The sequence below is a fragment of the Stegodyphus dumicola genome, chromosome 1, assembly GCF_044657685.1.
Source record: "Stegodyphus dumicola isolate Sdum_Otavi_A_Nest chromosome 1, ASM4465768v1".
In the NCBI taxonomy this organism is placed as follows: Eukaryota; Metazoa; Arthropoda; class Arachnida; order Araneae; family Eresidae; genus Stegodyphus; species Stegodyphus dumicola.
The window spans coordinates 124,755,113-124,780,749 of NC_140768.1; the positions used below are offsets into that span (position 1 = coordinate 124,755,113).

General features: G+C 30.6%; 1 protein-coding gene across 3 annotated transcripts in view; it reads right to left on the reverse strand.

Moving 5' to 3' along the window:
• The window catches only part of Egfr (epidermal growth factor receptor), a 266,434-nt gene that overhangs the window by 53,386 nt on the left and 187,411 nt on the right, over positions 1-25,637 (reverse strand). For 2 of the 3 annotated variants that reach the window (XM_035359001.2, XM_085820082.1), the window contains 9 exons: positions 25,251-25,400; positions 20,853-21,037; positions 19,835-19,976; positions 17,339-17,440; positions 15,655-15,778; positions 13,998-14,165; positions 7,907-8,106; positions 1,752-1,884; positions 1,583-1,652 (listed from right to left, as the gene is read on the reverse strand). In XM_035359001.2, coding sequence (XP_035214892.2) covers positions 1,583-1,652; positions 1,752-1,884; positions 7,907-8,106; positions 13,998-14,165; positions 15,655-15,778; positions 17,339-17,440; positions 19,835-19,976; positions 20,853-21,037; positions 25,251-25,400 — 1,274 coding nt within the window. The remainder of the gene's footprint in view (positions 1-1,582; positions 1,653-1,751; positions 1,885-7,906; positions 8,107-13,997; positions 14,166-15,654; positions 15,779-17,338; positions 17,441-19,834; positions 19,977-20,852; positions 21,038-25,250; positions 25,401-25,637) is intronic. The other variant, XM_085820085.1, reaches the window with a different exon arrangement.

Genomic DNA, 25,637 nt, shown 5'->3' on the forward strand with positions numbered 1-25,637 from the left:
TTCATGAAAGTTTCTAATGGCACTGCTTGCATATATTTTCTGAATTTGTTATATGGCATGCTTTGGGCTGGAGAAAAGAGGGGGGAGTGGACAGTAAGTAAAAGAATAATTTCGCAAAGTATATTTCCCATTATCTTCTCTAAACTATTATTTTATAACTATTTCTATTATGCATGTTCTATGCTTTTGTTGTGAAATAAATGTCAAAGGCATGTGGCATTAGTTAGCTTTGTTAAAATTTCATGGAAGTTTCTAATGGCATTGCTTGCATATATTTTTTGCATTTGTTCTACTAATTATTATTTTATTTTAACAGTATTTCTATTATGTATGTTTCATACTTTGTTCTGCAATAAATATAAAAGAACATATGTCATTAATGATTATTGTTCAAAATTTATAGAATTTCTTATGATATTGATTGCATATTTTTTTCTAAATTTGTTCTGATATGCCTTTAATATAAGGATGGAAAATGGTGGGGAAAACAAAACTAAGTCATGGAATAATTTCAAAAAGTAAAGTTTTTATTTTGTTCCCTAAATGTACTGATTAATAATTAATAACAGGAACACAAGTGTCCTTTCTTCGAAATAAACACTCAACAAAATGCAAGTTCTTTAAAGTATCTGCTTTTAAACATAACATAAAATGAATTACAAGCATAATATTTGAAGCTCAAATGGGTTACATAATGTTAAGACATGGTGATTCAAAAGATACTGCACAATCATTTTTTTTGCTGCCCGCCACCCAAATTCAAACCTTAAGGGGGAAGGAAAGCAAAATCCCTTAGGTGAGTTCAACCTCAGAAGGAGTAGAGAAGAGTTAATGCAGTTTTTTTTTTTTTTTTTTGTTACACTATTATTTAACAAATGTTTCTAATATGTGTGTCCCACATTTGCTGTGCAATAAATGTAAGCAGTGTGTAGGATTAGTTATTGTTGTTAAAAATTCATGGAAGATTCTAATGTCACTGTCTGCAAATATTTTTTTTGAATTTGTTCTATGTCATGCCTTGGCTGTGGGAATGGAAAATGGTAGCAAAGAAGAAGTGAGTCACAGAACAATTTTAAAATGTACATTTCTTATTCCTTTCACTAAATGTGCTATTATTTAAGAACTATTTCTGCATGCTCCACACTTTTATAGCTATGCAATAAATGTAAAGAGTACGTAGCATTAGTCATTATTGTTAAAAATTCATGGATCTTTCTAATGGCACTGCCTGTACATTTGTTTGAATTTGTTCCATAATATGTCTTGTCTGTGCAGATGGAAATGGGAGGGAAAATAGAACTTAAAATAGAACTAACTACATCACAGAATAATTTCCAGAACATATTACATTAAATTTATATTAATTAATTTGCAATTTTACTTTAAATTTACAAGACTTAATTTGCAATTATACATTAGATGGATTAATTAACAATTTTACATTAATTAACTAACAATCTTATATTGAATTTACATGAATTACATTACAATTTTACATTAAATTTACATGAATTACATTACAATTTTACATTAAATTTATATAAATTTTACAATTAAATTAACTATACAAAAATGTACTCACGGGTCCAAAACACTGTCCAAGACATTCCTCATGACAGTATTTACATACTTTATTTCCGGCATCGTACATTCTGAAAATTAGTATTCAAAATTATGCATGCACACAGAATATTAACATGAACAGAATATTAACATGAATTTCAATAACATTTCTAGGAAAATTAGCATACCCATTCAGTATATCGCATTTTGCAACACACGTGTCATTGAGATTATAAGCCTTACAAGAAAGACATTCATTCGGAGCAGGACCCCAGCAGCCATCTGTAGAACACTGCGGATGGCATTTCAGATTCCGAGATTCTGAAAAAAAAAAAAAAAAGAAAAGAAAAAAGAAATTGGAGCATACAGAAATGCTGGCATATTATCTAAGAATAATACACATTCTTATTTTGTGACATTACAACACATCAGGATAATAAAGTACAAGTCTTTAAAATTGATCCCGAATCAAAAATGGTGAAAAGACAATAAGCAATGTATGTTGTTTTCTTCAGAAGTACAGGGCTGGTGAAACAGAGACAGAATGACAGAATATGGTTAGAGCTAACTGATTCACTACTAAATGGTTTCCAAAAATTTTTCAAAAAATGAATATTAGGATATTCATGCCTTAACCACGATAATGCATTCTCTCATTCAGCAAGAGTGACAATTCAGTTTCTTGAACAAAAACACATAGCACTTACACCCTATTCTTCCAATCTTGCTGCATGTCACTTTTGACTGTTTTTGAGTTTAACCCATTAGCCGCTGGTGTTGCGTTGACACAACGGTAAAAATAAATGCGCATATAAACATAACTACCGAAGATATTGTATACCAGCAGATGATTTTGTATAGGGAATATTATGAAGATTATTTCTGTAAAAAAATAGTTGCTCTTCAACAATCATTTTGTTCATAATAATTAATCTTGTACTTTAAACAAAATTTTCAACTGGAAAAAATTTTCAACTTTACTTTTGCCGAAAATATTTAATGAAAGAATCACCTTCTTTATGAGTGACCTATTTTTAGTCAAGGTTACTGTTTATCAGAACATTACATCATTCAGATGTTTATATTTGTGTTGGGAAGGAAGAGAAAACAGGTGTTGCCCTGACGCAATGTCAGCACGAAACGGATAATCTCCTTTTTTACTCACTCCTTTCGATGTTCTGGTTCATGTTCTGGCCACTTTAAAAATGCCTAGAATAAGGTATCTTACATTAGAATAAGACCTTTAAAGATTTTTTGATGAAGAAACAGATTATGATAATGTTAATAATGACCACAATGAAACTGATATTATTGTTATTCCCCCAGAAATTGCAGAAGCTAGAGTTGAAAAAGAAGGGAATGGCAATGTTATAAATAATGATAATAATATTTTACCAAATGATACTGCTGCGCAAGTTGAAATTCCCATAAGAAGTAAGTTTCAGTCTTCTAAAAGCAGTGGTAGTCATACGAAAAAGTTTAAAAAGCAACTTTTTCGTATGACTACCACTGCTGAAAACTTGAAACTTGAAATGGATAAAAAAAGGAACTGTCAGTTATGCCTCAGGAAGAAAATGAAGAAAGATATAGAAGAGAAACTATAAAAGGCAAAATACAAGGTAAAACTAGTGGAGAGATTTTTGATTTTCTTTTTGGTTCAGACATTTACTCTCTTCTCGTTGACCAGACAAATATATATGCTCAGCAAAAAAAAATCACCACGAATTTATTGCAGCTGAAGCCTGTATGAGAAGATTTATTGGAATATTATTGCTTACAGGATATAATTCTTTATATCCTTCTAATTTCTTCTCAAGAAGAAATGTATTGGTCTTTTGATAAGGACATTTCATGTTCCTATTGTACAAGAATCGATGTCATGTTTGCTGTGCAGGAATATGAAGCAGAATTTGCATTTAGTTGACAATAGTCAAATTGACAATACTGATAAATCACCATAATTTCTGGAAGAAAGGCCGCAGTCGAGAAAAATGGCGGGAAAAAATTTAAATTACATAGAATTGCCGCATCAGCGTAAATGCAGCAATAGATTAAATTGCGCATGACATTGCCGTGGGCAGTATAGATGAAAAATCTCAACATGTGCCCTGATATATGACATATCAGCTAAGAAAAATGCATGAAATGATGAAACCATAACTCAAAAATAAATTACAGGTAAGAAATGTTGAAACTATATTTACGTTCACGAATATACTTATATTTACCCACTAAAGAAGTCCATATTTGTAATACTCAGACTATATTATAAAAAATGTTGCAACAACGAAATATTAAACTTGGATGAAAAAAGGAAATTTTAAATTTTACTTACAAAAGGAATTACAGCAACCTATACATCATATGAAGCCATCAGAATCCGATTCTTCACTATCTGAATTAAAAAGATTTAGTAAATCCTTATATAAGTCCAAGTCTTCCAGATTGTCACATTCATCCTCTTGGTTTACAGTCTCTTTATCTAAGAATATAATTTCAGCTTCTTTGAACCCTGCTATTATTGATGATGTTTTTACCGATTTCCACACACTTCCTACCCACTTTCAACTTCTTCATAAGATACTTTACACATTTTACCGCTTTTGGTATACAATGCAATCCTTCACTCATCTAACACTTCCACCGCTTTCAGACTTCAGCTTTGAAGGATTTATTACCTGACAAATCTAATGGTTGTAAGATTTTTGTCAAACCACCAGGAATTATTGCTACGGTCATAGACAATTTCTGACATCAGGTTTTCACTGACTCAAGTAAATGAGCACACATGGAATCCATTATCAATAACCCTTTTGGTTGGAAAAAAGATCCCTTACGACACTGCCAAACTTTTTGCAGCCACCCATGCATGATTGTTTTGCACATCCAGCCTTTCTTGTTTGCACAAATAATTACATCATTAGGAAAATCTCCCTTCGGAATAGTTTTTCATTTAAAAATGATCATCGGCTTTAGCTTGTCACCATTTGCAGCACAAGCTAACACACATGTAAATGACGTTCTTTCATGCTTGTCATAAGCACAGATACAGTTTTTGCACCAGTTTCATCAACAGTTCTGTTTGCAGAAGAGTCGAAAGCTAACGGCGTTTCCTCCATATTTAGTATTTGTGAACGAAGAAGTTTTTTTTTTGTCAATAATATCTGTCACATATTTTAGAAAAGATGCCTTTTTATCCTGCCAGTCCATTGGTAATTGTTGCCCGACCGTTGTTCTAGTACGCACAGAAATATTTTTTCTTTTCATAAATCTGCTACACCAGCAAGGCCCTCCTTTGAAATCATTTATGTTCATTTGTTTTGCTTTAAATTTTGCTTGTAAGCAAATTATTACAGTCAAAATTGCCATTCCCTTTCCTCGTTCCTCCTTTATCCAGTTTGCAAGGCCGTCCTCTAAATTCAGCCACCTTACAATACCACTTCTTTTGGCTCGTTTCTGTTGTTGCATATTTTTAAGCTCTTCTTTTTCAGTTCTCCAACGTTGAATACATCTCTCATCCACTTCAAACTCTCGAGCTGCTGCTCTATTTCCAATTTGTTCAGCACATGAAATTACATTAAGCTTAAAACCAGCAGTATAGCTTCTGTGCCGTTTAGGTGCCATTTTCAAAATTTTCTGCTCTCTTTTTACTTAAAAACTATCCAACAAGTACTTGTACCCAAACTGATGGGATCTGTATCTGGCAGAATGCCAAGAAAAATCGATTCATGCTGAAGGGAAAATACGTCAGAGTTTGCTATTGTGAGGCAGGTGGAGTCGTGTCCGTCTTTGAAAAAAATTGCAGAAAAGGCAAGGGTGGGGAGAGGATGGGTCCTGGAAGATTCATCGAATGGCAGAGGAGAGAGACTATTCAAACTGATGAGAATGCTAATTTGAAAGGGAGAAGAATGTTTTTGTTCTGAGATCCCGTTTAGGGTGAATAAGGCATGTAGGTCCGTTCAAGGGAAAGAATGTAAACAAAATAATGTTCGCAAAAAGCAACTGAGTGGTCTTTTGTGTGGGAACAATACCAGTCTATGTACAATGACAAGGCCATCCAAAGTATGTACAATGACAAGGCTATTCAAACTATGTACAATGACCATCATAGGAAATATTTTATTTTTAGTGCACCTAAACACCGCATGGGTAGAAACGTTGCACCCGCTGAAAATTTAAGTTTTAAATACGTAAACGCTACGGCGTTTCCTTTAGAAATTACAGTATATAAAGTGAGATCATATCTAAACTTACTAAATAAGAAATTCCAATAATTTGGTATATTTTCCCATGATCTGAGTATTGACGAACAAATGATTCCTTATTGAGGCAAAGATGTTTTTAAAAGGAAAACCTATAAAATTGGATATAAAACATGGACTCTAGCGTCATCTGATGGGTATGTGTTTCATTTTGATATTTATTAAGGTAAGTCGACAGCTCCAAAATTACCAGAATATGAAGAATTTGGGCTTGGAGGAAGTGTGGTGATAAATTTGCTCAGTGTTGTTGAAACTCCCACCAATCATGCTATTTATTTTGATACTTTTTTACTTCATTTCAGCTTCTCTGTCATCTAAAAAATAAAGGTTTGAGTGCTACAGGAACAATTCAGAAAAACCGCATACAAATGTGCCCACTAGAAACTGTGAAATGTGTCCGTAAGAAAGATAGGGGTTATTATGATTTCTAATATGAAGAGAAAAACAAAATAATTTTTGTTCGATGAAACGACAATTCAGTTGTAACTGTTGGTTCAACATTTGGAAACATTCAGCCCATAAAAAATGTTTCTCGTTATTCAAAAATGCAAAGGAAAAAGTTTTTAGATTTCAGCCTCATCTTATTGAACAATACACTGCCAAAATGGGTGGAGTCGATTTATGTGACAATTTAGTAGCCAATTACAGAATAAGAGTTCTTACTTGGAAAACAGGTCAGATGCTAGTTTTATGTATTTAAAATTGTGAATTTTAAGATCCCAGTACTACAGTCGATAAGATATAATAAGCCTTATAATGACGATCTAATTTATGATTCGCATTCAGTGAACTGTTTTAATGTTAGTTTTAAGATATTACAAAATAAATAAGCTTTAAAACAAGAGTTGCGTTCTTTAGTTATTGTTTTTTGTTACTTTAGCTATTATTTTTAGTAATAGCACTGACATCTTGGTTGATAGTATACAGAAAGGTGATGAGAAAAATATGGCGAACAGAGAAAATGTATGTGTCATGGATGCACTCAGCTGATCAATGTTTACATTTACAAGTAATGTTTTTGAAAATGAGAGTAAGAAAAAACAGTTTGAAAGAGATAACTGAGCAGTCAAAAAGTTTTAGTTTTGCACATTACAGTTTTGTCAGAGAATTGGGAGCTTACTAGTAATCACTAATTCCAAATTAATCTTTTAGTTTCTTTCTTTGAAGCAACTATGAGAGTATTTATCACAATAATGTTTTACAAAATCGCCAGTTTGGGAAAAAAAATGGTATATTAATGGTACGCCAGAACAAAAATATGTGAAGCATTTTGTTTGCTTCTGGCAACTCTTCTCAATGAATACATACAGTAGATGCCACTTATTGTGATCACATGTGCCCATACCTATTTAGATAACAATAAATGATGAGAAAGAAAATTCGAAAGAACAAGGAATTCAACTAATATAAAAAAAATACTTCACAGCATTTAAATTTTTAAAAATACAAAATTTTTTTCATGAACTTTTGCAATTTCCCGTTTAAAATGCTGTGAAAATTATTTCAAATGATGTTCATAATGTTTCTGGAAATTATTTTACCAATGTCATACTCCCAACCTTGATATTTTAAAGGCATATCTCATTGAAAAAGAACATGCCAATGTAAAATTTTAAATTAAGCAAAAAAGGAACCTTAGTTTGACCTAGATGTTTTCAGGGAATTCTTTTTCAAGGGAGGGGGGAGATTCTTTAAAATATTTTTTGCTCTTTAAGAAGAAAGATATGTCTGATCATCGAAACAGGTGGAGTTATAAAAAATCTACATCAAACTGAGGTTGCTTTTACCCCTAATTTCAGTTGATTGACTGAAATCAAAACATGCTGTTTGGCAATTTAAACCCACAGTTGGTAACAATTCTCTGTCACTTGGCAAATTTTATAATTTATTTTGACCTTATTTGGCAAATTTATCTTTTATTTGGCAACTTTAGTGTAAAAATTTTATTTTATAATATTTTGATCGTCTTAAACGAATTGTTGATCACAATAAACAAAGAATTTTCAGTGTTTTCTAATACAAATAGGTGGAACTACTGTAACTTTCTGTTTTTAAAAATGGAATTATGAAAGTTGACTTACGACATATTGTTTCATTTCCATTGCTTTGAAGCAGAATACTGTGTGAGCCCGATTTCCTGATTTTTTTCCAGTTTATCGTATTAGCAAAGCAAAGGTCATCATTTTCTAAAATTGCAATACTTCCGGAGCTGATTTTCTTTAAGGATCTCATGCCCAGGGACTCCAATGAAGTCTTAACAATGTACAAGGCAGCAAAATACCTGCAAAAATAAAGCATAAATCAGTCAATAAATAATACCGTTTTTTAGCTTCTGAATTTATGCGCCATTTTGGACAAATTTTTTTAAAGGATTACTTATGTGATATAAAAATCAAATTTTGCAAAAGTGCAAACTCAATTTAAATCATAAAATTATTCAAATGATTAAATTTAATTTAAAATGCTTTTTTATATAAATATATTTTTAAATCAATCGAATTTCATTGAAATTTGTACGAGGGGAAAAAGAATTAAAATTTCCATTTGAACAACAATTTAATTCATCAAGAGATTTGAATGGAACACAAACTGAAAGAGAAAAAACAAATTCTAAAAGAAATTTTAAATTACCAAAGACTCAATTATGAAAGTTTGATGGGAATTTAAAGGATTGGCTTTCATTTTGGGGATTACTTAATAAAACTCATGAATTTGTAAATATTCAAGAGATAGACAAATTACAATACCTCCTCCAATCTATTCAAGAGGGTTCAAGAGCTAAGGACACCATGGAATCTTTTCCTGTAACAGCTGAAAATTATCAACACAGATATTTTAGTAGAAAAGATATTATTTGGAATTTTATGTCAGGGAACTGTTAAGCCTTGCTGTTCTTGGTAATACTTTAAGTCAAAAATATACTGAGATCTCTAAAAATGCCTGGCATCACCAGCAACAAGTGTAAGTCTATGTTGTACCCCTTAGTTGAATCCAATCTATCAGTTGAGCTTTTACACATATGGTAAAAATATGAAAATTCTGCTTCTCTTGGATCTGGTGATAAAACTTTCAATACTTTCAATAAATTAGAAACATTGATGTAATATTTACATTATGAAATTCAAGCAGAAGATAGAATTAATCTGGCTACAAGTGGCTTTGGATACGAAAACAGCAATCTTTTCAAAATTTCAATTCAAATGTTTTTCTAATTGAAATAAAGCTGTCCCAATGGGTATAGAACTTTTAACCTCATCCTAGGGTAAACAGAGAAGAGAACATGAATGTGTATTCTGTGAGAAGTATCATCCCAGTGTGAAATAATAAAAGGTAGCAAATTTAACTTACCAATAAAGAAAGCAAAGCCTTATAAAATGCCCTTATAAAATAGCACAGCTACTTTGCTTAAAACTGATCCATATTTCTAGTTTGTATAGAAGTAAATTTAAGTGCACAATTTGTGGAAAATCCCACCATGATTTGAAGTTGTTACCTCATTGTTGTTTTGAAAGGTGTCAACAAGAGTTTAAAAATTCAAGAAACAAGTGACTCAGCCTCTCAAAGGTCCTATCTGTTGGAAAGCACTGCAAAAAAGGCCGGCTATAAGTCGATGAGAAAGGAAAATTTGAAGGATTTCTTTATTTAACAGTTCAAGCATAAATATTTGTGAGCGCAATGTTTACAAAGCTTACCTGTCTGATGTCAGGGACATCTATTGCTGAAATTTTGATATTCTTAACCAGACTACAATTTGTTAAACTATGCCTCTGGTTGCATAACTGTGTGAAGATGATTTTCCCGATGTCGGCATACATTTAGAAGACTGCCTTGGCCCCATAGAACTTCTAGTAGGTTCAGAAGTAGCCAGTAAGCTAATGATAAGAAATTGAACAGACTTAAATCTGCTCTTTTCGCTGTGGAAACAAAGTGAGGTTGGACTATTTTGAGTTGTAAAAAAGGATGTTTGGAGCAGACTTAAAACCTTGTGATTACTTCGATGCTAGCTCAAGATATATGAACTGCAGATCTGTGAAAAATGGGCAGCCTCATAATCAGAGATCCTTCTGAAAAGCAATCACAATTAGAACTTAAAGAGGCACCCATAAAACATTCTGTAAAGATGCTAAGCAGAGATGATCATGATCGATATGCTGTCTCATTGTCATTGATAGAAAGACACTAAATTCTCTCAAATAACAATGTTATTATTTAGAGAAGCCTGAAATCAACTGTGAATGCTCTAAAAAATAAGGTCTTAGTTGAAAATTATGAAGAAATATTTAAAGGATGGCTTAGAAAAAATAATCAAAGAAGTGAAACCCGATAGAGAAGGCAAGTTGTCACTATCTGCTACATAAAGTAGTCATCAATGAGCATTTGACATTGGACACATTTTAGATGCTTTCATGAAGGAAAAGGGTAACTTCTCACTTAATGATTGGCTAAATTAAGGCCCAAACTACATCAAATTAATCCCAAGATTTCTGAATAAGTTTCATTTGAACAAGTATGGAATGACTACAGATATTAGTCTACAGACACTTTTCTAAATAAAGCTGCAGCATAGTTTCATGCATTCAGTGGCAGATTCTGCTCCAGTAAAAAAGGAGAGAACAGGTATTTTGTAGAAATAACTTTTGCTCCTTTGTTTCCACGGAAAAATCTTTTTTTCAAATCCGAGTCCACATTGTCCTTGTGTACGCACATGTTTAAGAACATCAGCCCTTACATAGGGCAAATTCGAAAAATCAAAATGACAAACGGCACACATCGCAAATTTATTACATTTTCTTGATGAAATAATAGAAGGAAAGTCATCCATGCACAATATTTGAAAAGTACACGAGTATTTTACCTTTTTTTGCAAACATAGCTAGGACAAATATTTTTCTTGATGAAATAGAAGGAAAGTCATCCATGCACAATATTTGAAAAGTACACGAGTATTTCACCTTTTTTTGCAAACATAGCTAGGACAAAAGATCGAAGTTTCTTAAACTATTTCTCGAAAGAGCGTGGAACTCACAGTGCCTCAGTGGTTAGATGAACAAAATAGCAACCTTGATCTTGCTTAGTGCTTATTGGTTAATATCGGCCAAATGACCCACAGTGGCACTTATTGCTCATTGGAAAATTGGAACATGACATTTTCAGACACATGTACTCTTGCATAGAAAGTAGAAGTGCACTGTACTGTTTCACTGATGAAACGATTTTGGTTTTCTTTTATACAGTCAAAAGTCGTTAATCCGGACTCGTTGGGACTTTGGCGATTCCGGATTATCGATTTTTCCGGATTATAGATCATCAGTTTAAATCTGGTAAGATGGCATGCAGAAATTATAAAAGTAAAAATATGAAACCGTAATTTATGAAATAAAGAACAATTATGATCTAAAGGGTATCAAAATTTACAAAAAAAAAAGCTTAATATTTACTTGTTTACTTTATTAAACATTTCTTTCAATGTAAGTTGTTTTAAGTTGCTTCGTTTTTTATGTGATAATACATTCTCTTTAATTCTACAAACAGACATAATTTCTTGTTGAGTTACAAAATTCCGCTGTTCAAGTCCTATAATTGCTGTGTCGAGAATACAGACTAATTTGTCAATCGAAAGTTTTTCGTTTTCAATAACCTCTGTCACTTTTTTCACTATCGGAAGCAAATTATAATGACGAGGAATTTGATTTAAATCATATCAAAAACGGAGTACATCGAGATGAAATACTACATTTAGTAAGGAAATATAAGCCAAATAAAATAAAAACATCTTCCCTGAAGATAAGGATAGTGCTGACAGATCAACTTCCAATTCATTGCGCACCGCAGCGTTAAAGATAAACAAAGTTTAGATAAACGTTAAAGTTTAGATAAACAAAGGATATGCCTTTATCCATTTTTTGCAGCAATTCCACTTTTCGTTTAATGGACTTCGAAACATACTTTCGCTTTGTAGATCCTTTACATATTAGTAAATATATATCAGAAATTCTATTTGACATAATCGAAAGTTCAAGCTTACTTTTATAAAATTGCTCTAACAGTCTGCAAAAAATAATAAGCCGAATCCAATTCAAAGATTAAGGAACAACGCAATCTGCAACATTAACTGAATTAGATAATTTTAGCTTAGCTTATACCGTCCATTATACATTAAACGTGCATTCGAAAACGTATTTTGCGCATGCGCACACGCGTATTCGCAGCCGTCAAGGTCTTACGAGCATGCGTCAATGCGACACATGCACAGAAAGTTTGTATCTTTGAGGTCTGGATTATGGGTGTCCGAATTAACTACATTTGACTGTATGTAATCTAGAGAAAACCAAGCGCTTTCAGATGCCCAAAATCACTTTTTTGGGGACCAATAACATACATAAAAATGAGAAATTTTAAGAATAAGAGAGTGTAGGGAGAAATATGTTGTAAATTAAGTTATATGAAGTATAGTCAGAGATCAGGAGTTTTCCGGTAAAATTGAGAGACTTTGCAACTGTGTCAGTATATAATTATAAAGAAGCTATATTTATAATTTTCTAGAATTATAGATCTTTGGCTTAGTTTATAGAAAACTGGGTCATAATTCTAAAAGATTCTACAGAAGTTTAATACAGTCAAAAGTCGTTAATTCGGACACCCATAATCCGGAATGATCTATAATCCGGACCTCAAAGCTACAAACTTTCTGCGCATGCGTCGCGTTGACGCATGCGCGTAAGACCTTTACCGCTGCGAATTTGCGTGTGCGCATGCGCAAAATACGTTTACGAATGCGCGTTTAATGTATAACGGACGGGATAAGCTAAGCTAAAATTATGTAATTATCTATTTCAGTTAATGTTGCAAATTGCGTTGTTCCTTAATCTTCGAATTGGATCCGGATTATTATTTTTTGCAGACTGTTAGAGCAATTTTATAAAAGTAAGCTTGAACTTTCGATTATGTCAAATAGAATTTCCGATATATATTTACTAATATGTAAAGGATATACAAAGCGAAAGTATCTTTCAGAGTCCATTAAACAAAAAATGGAATTGCTGCAAAAAATGGATAAAGGCTTATTCTTTGTTTATCTAAACTTAAACGTTTGTTTATCTAAACTTTGTTTATCTTTAACGCAGTGTGGCGTGTAATGAATTGGAAGTTGATTTATCAGCACTATCCTTATCTTGAGGGCAGATGTTTTTATTTTATTTGGCTTATAATTGCTTACTCAATGTAGTATTTCATCTCAATGTACTCCGTCTTTGATATGATTTAAATCAAATGCCTCGTCATTATAATTCGCTTCCGATAGCGAAGAAAGTGACAGAGTTTATTGAAAATGAATAAATTTCGATTGACAAATTAGTCGGTATTCTCGACACAGCAGTTATAGGACTTGAACAGCGGACCTTTGTATCTGAACAAGAAATTATGTCTGTTTATAGAATTAAAGAGAATGTATTATCACAAAAAAAACGAAGCAACTGAAACAACTTACATTGAAAGAAATGTTTAATAAAGTAAACCAATAAATATTAAGCTTTTCTTTTGTCAATTTTGATACCCTTTAGATCATAATTGTTCTTTATTTTGTAAATTACGGTTTCATATTTTTACTTTTATAATTTCTGCATGCCATTTTACGAGATTTAAACTGATGATCTATAATCCGGAAAAATCGATAATCCGGAATCACCGAAGTCCCGACGAGTCCGGATTAACGACTTTTGACTGTATTGCATTTCTTTATTCTGCAAGACATTTTTGTAAGGAATATCTCTTTAAACGATTAATCAATTTATTATAAATACTAATGATCCACAGTGAAATAAAGAGTTGCAAACACCTCAAGTTGAATGTGAAAAATATACAAATTCTCTTTAGTGCACAAAAATTGTCGTCAGCTACCCTAATCACTCACATAATAAGCTCCAAAGCATAACAAGCTAACTCTTTTTGAACCTAAATTTTCAGAATTGATTAATAACTGACTTTTCTTGGCTAACCCATCAATGGTAAGACAGATCAATCACTAATAAAAGAATCTGAGATTTTTGACATATTTTTTTCTGATATTACCACACTTTTTGAGTGATTTCTTTACAGTGAGTACCAGCTCACTTAACAGAGACTTTGACTGATAGAGGATCAGTTTTGGGGATTCAATTGTAACTGTATACTTACTCTGTGAGTTGCCTTCCACCAATAATCTCTAAATTTTGGAAACAAGACAAGTTCTTGAATTCCGGATGCAAGGCTTGAATGCTGACATATCCTGTAACTTCCTTCAAAGAGCTGAAGGCTTCTAACCTGCTGGGATGCATTCTTGGGTATTTGGGACCAAACGTAAAACTATATTTCAAATAAGTAAATAAAAATAAAATAATGAATAAATAAAAAGTGAAATAAAATAAATAAATAGTAAAATAAATAAAAAGGAAACGAAAATAAATAAATAAATAATTACGTAAAATAATATTAAAATAAATAAACAGTACAGTAAAATGAAAAAATATAAATAAAAAAAACTGATGGCGTTCAGATTATGGTTACTCAAAAAAGCTCTTTTGAAGTTTAATATGAATTATTAGTAGAAATGTATAGTGAAGGCTCAGGTGGAATAGCGAAACATTTTATAGGATACTAACATGGGAATATTCTACATCTTGTGTCTATTTGAAATGTTGTAAGATATTTTATGTTAATTAAACAGTTATTATGATTTAAGTCTTTAATATAACTTTTCCTTTCATTACTCCTTACCAGAATGTAAATTAGGTTTGTGTGTATTTAAAATGAGTGTTCTGAATGTTTAGATTAGAGCTTTTTCAGCTACGTCTTGCTGTAACTTACTCCTACCAGTTATATCCTGGTGTTCAGGGTTCTGATATTAAAATACACACTGGTATTATTACACATCTGAGCTAGCTTAATATAGTGTATGTGTTATATATGTGTAGTCTTAGACTATGTTATCCATGTTAGAATTTAATTTTTTTCTATTAATTTAAATATCCACAAGTGGTGGAACTGTAGCACATTGTGTCTGTTCCATTCAATTTAAGACTTATTTAATCTCAAAAGGTTATTTTAGCCTTCTTCAGTATTTTGAAACTTATTTATGCTATAGCAATAACTCATTATTTGTCTGGCAGTGTCTTAACTCCAGTTACAATAGACAGTTACAACAGCTTTTTTAGCTCCCAGTTACAATAGAATCCTATAAAGTGAAAAAATATAGAATGAAATCCTATAAAAAAATACTGAATGTTTTTAATTAGATATATCATGAATTAATGCATTTTTCCATGAATTATGCATTAATTAATCATTTTAAAGAAATGGCATCCTTAACAACTGTATCTATTGCTTTTAAGTAACTCAATTTGTTAATCAATAACAGACAGATTCATTTTGAAAGATAAATATCTTACATTTTGCCACATGGCAACAGATTTGCATGAAAAATGAAAAAAAAAAAAAATGCACTGATAGTGAATGAAGCAAAACAACATTTTGAGACTAATAGCCCTTTGGGGCTAGTAAACTTTTTTAAAAATAAATAAATATAAAAAGAAAAGAAAATAATAAATGAATGAAATAAATAACAGTAACAGAAAAATAAGTAATAACTAAACAAATAAAATAAAATAAATAGTGAAATAAAATAATAATACATAAATAAACAAATAAAGATAAATAAATAAACAATAAATAAAAAATAAATACATAAATAAATTAATTAAAGTTCTAAATAAATAAAACAATGGCCAAGAAAATAAAATCAATTAAGGCTGCGTGAATCACTCCTTCAAATCTGAAACGTAATAACCAAACTTACTTCTGATATACTTCCTGATACCCATCAAATGATGTATCCAGTATAGTTATGGAGCCTTCTATAATGGTGCAACCTTTAAACGAATCTATGTTATTCGCATGCACAACATCAACTCCTTGGCAATCTGTAATAAAATAGCACTTTGATGTTAGAAATTTAATTAATAATAATTAATGATTCAATTTAAATTTCAAGCCTCTTTAAATGTAATTTAATAATATTTATTTATCTTCTAAGGCAAAAGTTTTAGTACATGCTAACATATCTTGAAATGCTAAAAGTTTATTATTTACATATTTGACATCTTTTTAAATGCAAAAGTTTATTATTAGCCCAAAGGTGCATTAGCCCAGAAGAGTTATTAGCCTCAAAACATCATTTTGCATTGAATCACTAAAAATAAATTAAATCACTTCAAATTGTTGCCAACAACTATTATTACCCTGTATTATATTTAAAGAAGTTAAATAATGAAAAATCTGCATCAATGTCTGTGTTTTCTCTGTGAAAAAACAATGGTACCTACAGCCATCAGATTTTTAATAGTGTAGTCCTCCCCCCCTGGGCACCTGGAAGCCCAAATTTTAAATTTTGAATTTTTTTTATTATTTTATTATTTCATATTTTGTTTTAAATTTTTACTGTACAGAATAAAATGCTTTTATCTCCAGTGCACAAGACTGTCCATCGGAAATTCTAAGTTTATTTTTTATTTAATTAATAACCCTCTAACTGTAAAAGATATATTACTATTATTTTAAATTGCAAAAGTTTATAATTTAGTTACTTATGTATTTAACGTCACTATAAATGCAAAAATTTTTTATTATATGCATTAATATATTTATTATATATATTATTTATTAATTTTATTAATTATTAATATCTCTCTAACATCATGCAATTTACTAAGTTTATTATTGTTTATTTGAACTCTATAAATACAAAAGTTATTATTTTTTTTAACAATCTATTTAAATTCAAAAGTTTAGCATTGCTTTAATTATTATTTGTATTACTATTATTTAATAATCTCTTTAATGCAGTTTTTTATTATTTATTTAATAATCTCTTTAAATTCAAAAGTTTATTATTATTTATTATTGTTTATCCATTTATTTATTTAACATCTATTTAAACTAAAAAGAAAAATAAACAATATATATAAATACAATATATATATTGTATTAGTATATATATAATAATATGTATATTAATTGTATTATATATATTGTATTAGTATATATATAATAATATGTATATTAATTGTATTATATATATTGTATTAGTATATATAATATTATGTATATTAATTGCTTTATATATATTGTATATTAATTGTATTAATTGTATTATATATATTGTATTATATATACTGTATATATATATTATATATATTGTATTAACATTAATTATATTATATATATTGTATTAAGATTAATTATATTATATATATTGTATATTGTATTAATTGTATTATATAATATTATATTATATAATATTAACATTAATTAACATTATTAATTAATGTTAATATTATATATTACAATATAAAATATTCAAACATATCTATTTTGAAAAATCCTAAAACCAGGTAGTTTGGCTTCTCGACTCATCAATTAAAAAACTGCAAATAAAAAATTATTAAGACAGCAAAACAACATTTATGTGGTTTGACACTTACTTTTAGGGCATGGTCCGTCACAAGGAACACATTCATGGTTCTCTGCCTTTTTATTAGCAGGACATGTTCTCACACAAGCCCCACTGTCTCGCAGCAAATGATCTGAAAAAGCAAAAATAAAATAATGTCTTAAATGAGGAATTTGAAAATTTTTTTTCAGCATTTGTCTTTGCATCTAGTGCATTGTCTATCGCATAGCACTTAGCCTTGAAATAAATATTTTCCTCAGTCTAAGCTAAATGAACTATATTTTAGGAATTTTGATATAAATTAAGGGATATGGAAAATGTAATAATGTTTTGTAAAAATCTGCTAATATTAGCCACCATCTGAATATTTTGACATGAGTTTGAAATCTGCTAAAAATAATTAACCAATTAATGAAATATAATCAATCTCTGTCTCCTATTAGTAAATCAATCTCTGTCTCCTATTTGAAATAATTAACCAATTAATGAAATATAATCAATCTCTGTCTCCTATTAGTAAATAATGAAGAATCTGTATATGTATGTATGCGTACAATGTGGAGAAGAAAGGTGACTGAATGGCTACTGAATTTTGAATGCAGGTAGTCCTTCCCCTGAGCATGTGTGCCTTGAAGCCCAAATTTTATATTTTGAATTTTTCTATCTATTTTATGTTTTGTGCAAACTTAATGAAATTCTGATTAACCAATTCAATTCACCAATTCATAAATGTTTTGCTATCCAAAACATAAGATATTTGTATTTCAAATTTAATCAACAAATTGAGCAGTTTAAATGCAATGTGTTACAATTTGGCAAAGTGCAAGATATTTAATTTTCCTTTCAAACTGAACCAGCCTTTCACAGATTAACAAAATAAGCAATTTAAAAACAATAAGCTCAGTTATTCATCTTTATTATTATTATTAATTACTCATTGGACATGTGAAATCAAAAACTAGTTAAACTCTGTAAAATCCTTGTATACACGTTTTCTTTTTTTATAATATTTATTTTATTGTCCTGTTGATCACTGAGACCAAGAATTATTTAAAACTAGGCAAAAAAGCAACCTTGTTTTGGCATAGAATTTGAATAAACTCTTATTGATTATGAGAATGATCAGACATACGCCTTTCTTCTTCAGAAGCAAAAAAAAAAAAAAAAAAAAAAAATTTCCAAAATGGGAGCAGCAATGATTGTTAAGAAATGTTTAGTTTCTGCTATTTGCAATATCGGTTTTGCTCCTGAAGAAGAGGGACCTGTGGCTAATCGCCCTCAAAATCATTTGAGTTTTATTGAAAATCTACATGAAAACTCATTTGGCTTGATCTTAAATTTCTCATTGTTCTTTTTTTTTTTTTTTTTTTTAATTTAACAGGAATTCTTTGTTTAAAAAAAAATCAAGGAGCTTTTCAAGGCTATTGCATATAGGTCTGTTAAAAGAAATACAGTTCAAAACAAGATTTTTTATACAAAAAGCTTTTAATTAAAATGGATGGACAGGATGACAAGTACATCAACAGGAAAAAAATTATTCATCCTTTAGTTTAAAGAGAATCATGGCTTAAATAATTATGTGTACAGAATTCATCTATAATTTTATTCCACTAATAATGCAAGTGTGAGGCACCTAAATAACGAAACCTATTAATTTAATTGCATTGTCAAATGCATAAGTCATTCAGTTTTGGAAATTGGATGTAAAAGCAATTATAGGAGGAGCTAGGTTACTTGTAGCTTGTTAAGATACTAGGTTACTTGTAGCTAAACTAGGTTACTTGTTACTAGGTTGCTTGTAGCTAAAATAAGAAAATAAAAATCAGCAATTCATCCTTAAGTGCACCAAGATGTCAAACTTCATCATTCAGTGTGCCAAGACGGCAAACTTAGAATGCTCACCCCCCATCTGCTTCAGACTGCAATAAATATTTTTTAATGTAGAAAATCGCTCAGTTAATATTATTTTATTATTCTTGTTCAAAAGAGGGTGAAAAATTTGTTTTATAACCTGTAAAAATTTCAAAATTTTTATCTCTGATACATTTTTAGATGCTGAAGTTTTAAAATCATAAATGTCAAATAGCCTTAAAAATCAAACGATTTTCAAAAATTTGCAAATTAAGTTATAATTTTTTCTGCTGTATTCGACGGTGCATTCTGATATGCTCAGTTCATTCATTAAATAAATATATGTGGAAAAAAATTTATCATTGAATACATAAATCAAATTTTGAAAAAAACACTTCAAATTATATTGCATTAACAGTGTTTGTACAAAATTTGAACTTGATAACTTATCAAGAAGTAGGTTAAATTTTGATGGCAGAATTCCACCTACTGTGAAACTCAATGAGTGAAGTAAATAAAAGCTTATAAAAAATACTTATTACCATACAGGCATAAAATGAATATTTAACCCTATTTCTCCTTTGTTTAATATGAATTATTTATTATAGAAGAAATACAATTCAAAAGTTGTTGCATATAGTTCTGCTTAACAAAACAAATTTTTTCAAGACCTCACCTGGGCAATTTTTGACACAAGTTGCGCCATATGCATATTTTCCATTTGGATTGCTTTCCCAGGAGTAGCTGGCTGGGTTGTACCTCATCATTGGGGGGCACTCTTGTTTGCACACTCCATTGTCATAGAAATTTCGACAAGCCTTAAAAAAAATACAAAAGTTAAAAAAGCTTAAAGTTAAAAAATTTTTTAACACAGTGATACTTCAGTATATGTCATTAATTCATTCCAAATCATTGGGCATATACCAAATGAACTTTTCCAAAAAGAACCAAAAGGAAAATAATAAACCTATTTTTGTAAAAAAAAAAAAAAAAAAAAAAAAGAGTATTGTTGTTATTATTATAAACACTATTTAATACTAAATTACAAATGAAGTGGGTAAAATATAAATGCATGTACAAGAAGCACTGCACAGAAATGTTTTTCTTCTATCCAGATCAAAAGCAATACCTAAACATACTCTAACATATCTGATCTTTGTTTGGCAGTAGATTTTACCCTCTTTGCAATGTTAGCTGATTTTAACAGAATCTTTATGTTTTCACAATCGTAGATAACATTGTAATCAGCATATGGTATGCAATATAGTTTGACCACTTTGAATTAAATATTAAAATCTCAACTAAAACTTTTATGCTAGTTCAACTAAAACTTTTATGCTAAACTTTCAAAACTTCACTAAAACTTTTATGCTACCTCAACTTCAATTTAAACTCAAAAAAAAATTTGAAAAATATAATTCTTATATAACTTTTGAAAACATAAGAGTTGCATCTATAAATGTTTTTAAAAAATTTAAATTTTAAAAAAATATACAAATTATATATATAATTTTTTTTAATTAAATTTGAAGATTTAGAAAAATTTAGGAAAAATGTAATAATTATTATACACATAAATTCTGAAAAATTAAAAAGTTATCATTTTTCCCTCAGCTATATAACAAGGACTTAATTTTGATATCTTAAAACAAGTTCTGAGACAGAAGTCAAGAGTGCATTATTTGAATACTCACCAAACAATCTGCCTGCGTCGGACCAGTACATCCACCAGCACAAAATAAATGGCAACATTCCCGTGGGTTCGGACCAAAACATCTTCCCTGATGGCACTGTGGTGAGCAATTAATTTTCGAAAAATTTTGGCAATTATGTGGTCCTTCCCCCCAACAACCGGCTTCACATGATTCATCACAGGTACCTGAAACATTTTAGAATTTACTGTGTAATTATGCAGGGTACCCAATCTAAGTAGTGATTATAAGTAGTGAAACATTCCAAAATGGATAGTAATGAAAGTCTGTTTCAGTGCACTACAGCTTCTATCAGACTGTTCTGTAGAAAAAGTATGCTTTAACCTTTTCCCGGGGGCTGGGACATATGTGTCCCGAAGTAAGTATACAACAACTGGGGGCTCGGGACAGTTTGTCATTGGTGGCAGGGGTAGGAATTCTAGCACTTGAGGCTTGATGACTGTTTTATGACACCCCGTACAGTGCGTTCTTTTGTGGGATTCCGCTAATGGATTGGGGAAAATTGTCCGTGTTTTAAATTTACATATGTTGTTGGCAAATTTGGTATCTTCTACGAAATATTTTTTGAGAGTAGAAAATAAAAAGAATAATTTGTTACTTCGATTCACACGCGTTTGAGTTTTCAGGTTTTTTCCTGTGCAAATGCAGCTTGGAGGTCAAATATCAAAGAAATTTTATTTTCGAAAGTTCGTCTGCTAAATTTCTTCGGAAATTATTTTAAAAGCTTGAATGTAGTTAAAAATGCATAATTTTTTCAGTTATTTCCAATTAAATTCCCTTTAATTTGGTTTCAATTCGAATTTGAAATTGTCTTCCTTTCATTCTTTTCATAAGTGTTTTTACCACTTTATTCCATTTTTTAATGTGCCTGTTAAGGCAGTGTAATAAATATAAATGTTTCAGGTGATGAAAATTAATTTTAATGTTATTTCTAAATGACATACATTCCACGACTACTGCTTACTTAAGTGAAATTTTGGTTTGCTATGTTCTGAATGAAAACTAGCGGCCGAGCGGATAATATTTCTTTAACTCTGATAATTTAACTTGCATTCAAATTCCAATGAACAGATTGACTGCATGAACTTTTCTTGTTCTCTCACATATAATTAGGGTATATCAGCCAATTTCCTTTAAAGGTGCTCCACGATAGCCCCTTTCGCTTAGGTAGATAACACCTTCTTTAATCCAACAAATGAAAATAAAATTATATTTGAAATAAGAAACCTAAACTTATGAGTGTTTTCTTTTATGAATAATTTTGATGGCAAAATGAATTTTAATTGTGCGACAAATGAAATACAAATTTTTACTAAATCAATTATTATGAAACATTTTCTCATTCAAAAAAGTTTCAAAATTTATTAATTTATCCGCTGTTATATGTTTGTGTCTATAATGCCATATCTATATCAATTCGTTCAGAAATTAGACACCGTTTAGGTTAATTGAATATGGAAAAGCACACGAAGGCTGCCTACCTAAAGAAAAAGATGCTTTCGTGGAGATCTTTTAGAGGAAATTGGTTCGTATTCACGTTTCACAAGGAGGAAACAATGAAAACTAACCATGCGACCAGCTCAATCGCCTGACGTTGAACTAACAGCATTCAGTGGCCTTAACCACTCAGTTGCTAGTAGTGTTCAGAAAGTAATTAATTTTATATGAGAATTGTGTTTTGGAGGGAATCAAATTTAGATATTGAAATACTAAGCATGTATACAGGAATTCAGATGTGTACCACTTTTTAATTCTCTGAATTTAATCCTCAGTGCGAATCTTCATTAATATTCATCAATTCAGTATGAATCTTTATTCCCAGCTTCATTACTCCCAAAGAAAGCAAGTGTAAATAGCTTGAGATCTGAAAATTCCTCATAACAGTTTGATACCTCAAAGGTGATTTTAACATTCTGAAAATGTAAATCATAAAAAAATGAACAAATATTTCGCTATTTGACAAAGATGTTTACTTTCTGAAATATCAATGCGTTCCTGTATATGCAATTCTTATTCTGCATTCAAAGAAATAATGGTGTAGCAATATAAATTATCGAACAGCTAACATACAAAGTAATATCTATCGAGAAAGTAATATCTTATATCGCTAAGTGATAAAACTAAATTTTTGTTAATGAATACATTAAAACTCAGCAAAGATTTTATTTTCTAAAGCTCCAGGGTTTACATCTGCATTTCTTTCTTGAACCAAAAACTATGAAGCGGCTAAAAAGAATTAAACATCTTATATGCCTGATGTAAAGGCAGATCAACTCTGGGATCGCTATTTGCAACGCCACATGGAAGAAAAATAAATAAAATATTTCTTGGCTCATGCATTGTAAATTTTTAGTGCAGTACAAATGCAGTGACCAATTTCCATTTCTCCAGAAATGAATATTACTAGAAGTGTAAAAGTAATAATACTTATTTTGGAATCTGGAAATGCTTTTTAGTAAAGTTTTTAGTTTCTTTGTAGTAAATAAACTCAATTTAATTTTCTCTTCAAAATCAGAATAATAATGCTATTAAAAATGAAAATGTACATATTGTTTGCAGGAAATGTTTGAATATTTTAACTCACTGAATTTACGATACGATGACAAGTGAATATATTTAACTCCGATTGCTTCGCTTATTTTTTAGTACATAATCTACGTGCAAGTTTAAAAAACTATTTTAATCATAAAATGGAACACTTTTTAGAACAAAATTTTATAGTTGTAGCATACATTTCATCTGAAGAAGGTAAAATATATTTTTTTCCCCTTGGGAAAACTGCATTCATCTACCTGCAGTGTGAAAGCGATTAGTGCATCCCACATTTTAACGCCTTGGGCATTGGAACTGGATTGAAAGGAAATCATGACAGTTTCCTTGCCTGCCCGACAGAAGAGCGCTAATCACCTAGTCGTCAAGACTCGATTCGATAATTTTTCTCCATTTGCATAACCGCTGAGCCAACAGCCCCCAGTGAAGGTACACAACTGTTTTTCGAGCCCACGCGAAAAGGTTAGGGACATCAATGATCTGAGAAATATCAGCTGCCACAGAATGCCTTTCCATCAGCTGATTTGAAATTATGGTACAAGACGCAGTTTTGAACTTGCAGTAAGTCCCAGAGAGCCCAACATGTTTCCCCCAACATAGGGCTACAGATCCAAATGTCTGCCAGGTAGATTTCCTATTTGAAGACATGATTAAGTCAAGTGGGGGTTTAATGTCACAATCTTCCAACTGAATTTCTTTATCATTAATTCACCTAATTCTTCATCTCTCCATGGGTCTGGGTCAGATGAAGTTTTAATTAGACGTGCAACAGGATTAAGCAGCTTGTATTTCACTTCAAGCCTGGGACAATATCGGCAGCTTTCTGGGCAAGGAAGAGTCTATCTATCCACCTGCCTATTTGGCCTTTGGAATTCTTGAAATTTATAAGCCAGGTAGTAGACCTGTGCAAAGCAGGAATTTTCTGCTGTCTTAGGATTTTTAAGAAAAACACACTAATGAGTTGACAGAGGATAATTATTTACAATTTATTTTGCACCATAGAAATATTAAAAAATATAAAAAATTTAGAAAAATATTTATAGAATCTTTTATATGTCTTGTTGCACTAATCAAAAGCATATAGGAAAAGAAAAATTGATAAATTTTGCATGGAAACTGAAAAATAAAGGCTTAGTTTAGGGGTTTACAAAACAGACTTAAAAAATAAAGATTCCAGATGAAACAAACCATAAATTCAAATTTTAAACAGCTTTAAGGTTGTTAAACTAAAAATCAAAAAGGTAATGCCATATTTCCTAGTGTATTTTCTCCCTTTCTTTGTACTAATTTTACAGTCCAAATATTGAGAGGTGAAAATTATGTGAATGATTTAATTACATAATTCTTAAGGCAACCTTTATTTTGCTTAACTTGAATCTAACTCATTCTTATTATTGTCTCTGCTACTCCTTAGGCCACCAATCAATAACAGATAATTATAGAAGCTGAATGTGCAGCTGACTCCGCAAAATCTTAACTGAATGGAAGCTTGTTTTTGTTTCACAGTGATGAATCAGTTCTCACATTAGGCAGGCATATAGTTTGCCAATCAGAAGGGAAAGGTCCGGAAAGACCATTGTAGGTCATTTGCAAAGGCTTGTCTCTGTTACTAACATGAAAATAATCACTATGCGATCAAATCCATTTTATAATTTAGATGAGTTCATTTTTCAAACATGTCGAAGGAAGAGGAAAATGATAAGAACTTTTTAAAATTTTCAGAACCTTACACTAAAATGGTAAGGGAAGAAATATGGAAGAAAATATGGTATTTCACATATACAGACACAAATTCTTTTCAAATATAAATAAATAAATAAATAACGATACTTTTGAACTCACAGTGTCTCTCGGGATAGGTGAAATTATACACGTACACAGGCTTTGCGTCTGGTCCGGTAAGTATTTCGTCCCATTTGATGGTACGGACATGGCACAGATTGTAGTTATAATAAAAACCAACACTCCCTGTCAGAATATCTGAAAACAAAAATAAAAACTTAAGTAAAGTTAAGAAACGAAAAAGAATAAATGAAGGAAATTAAAAAAAAATAGAAAAGAAACTAGATAGAATCACATTAGAGGATTTCGCTATTCTTTCACACATGTAAAGGTGACGGCACCTTTATGATTGAGATTTTGCCTAGACAGAAACCAGCCTAAAGGTAGGGCACTTTGATGGAAGTTGCTTTCTCCAAGTTCTAAATTCAACTTCAT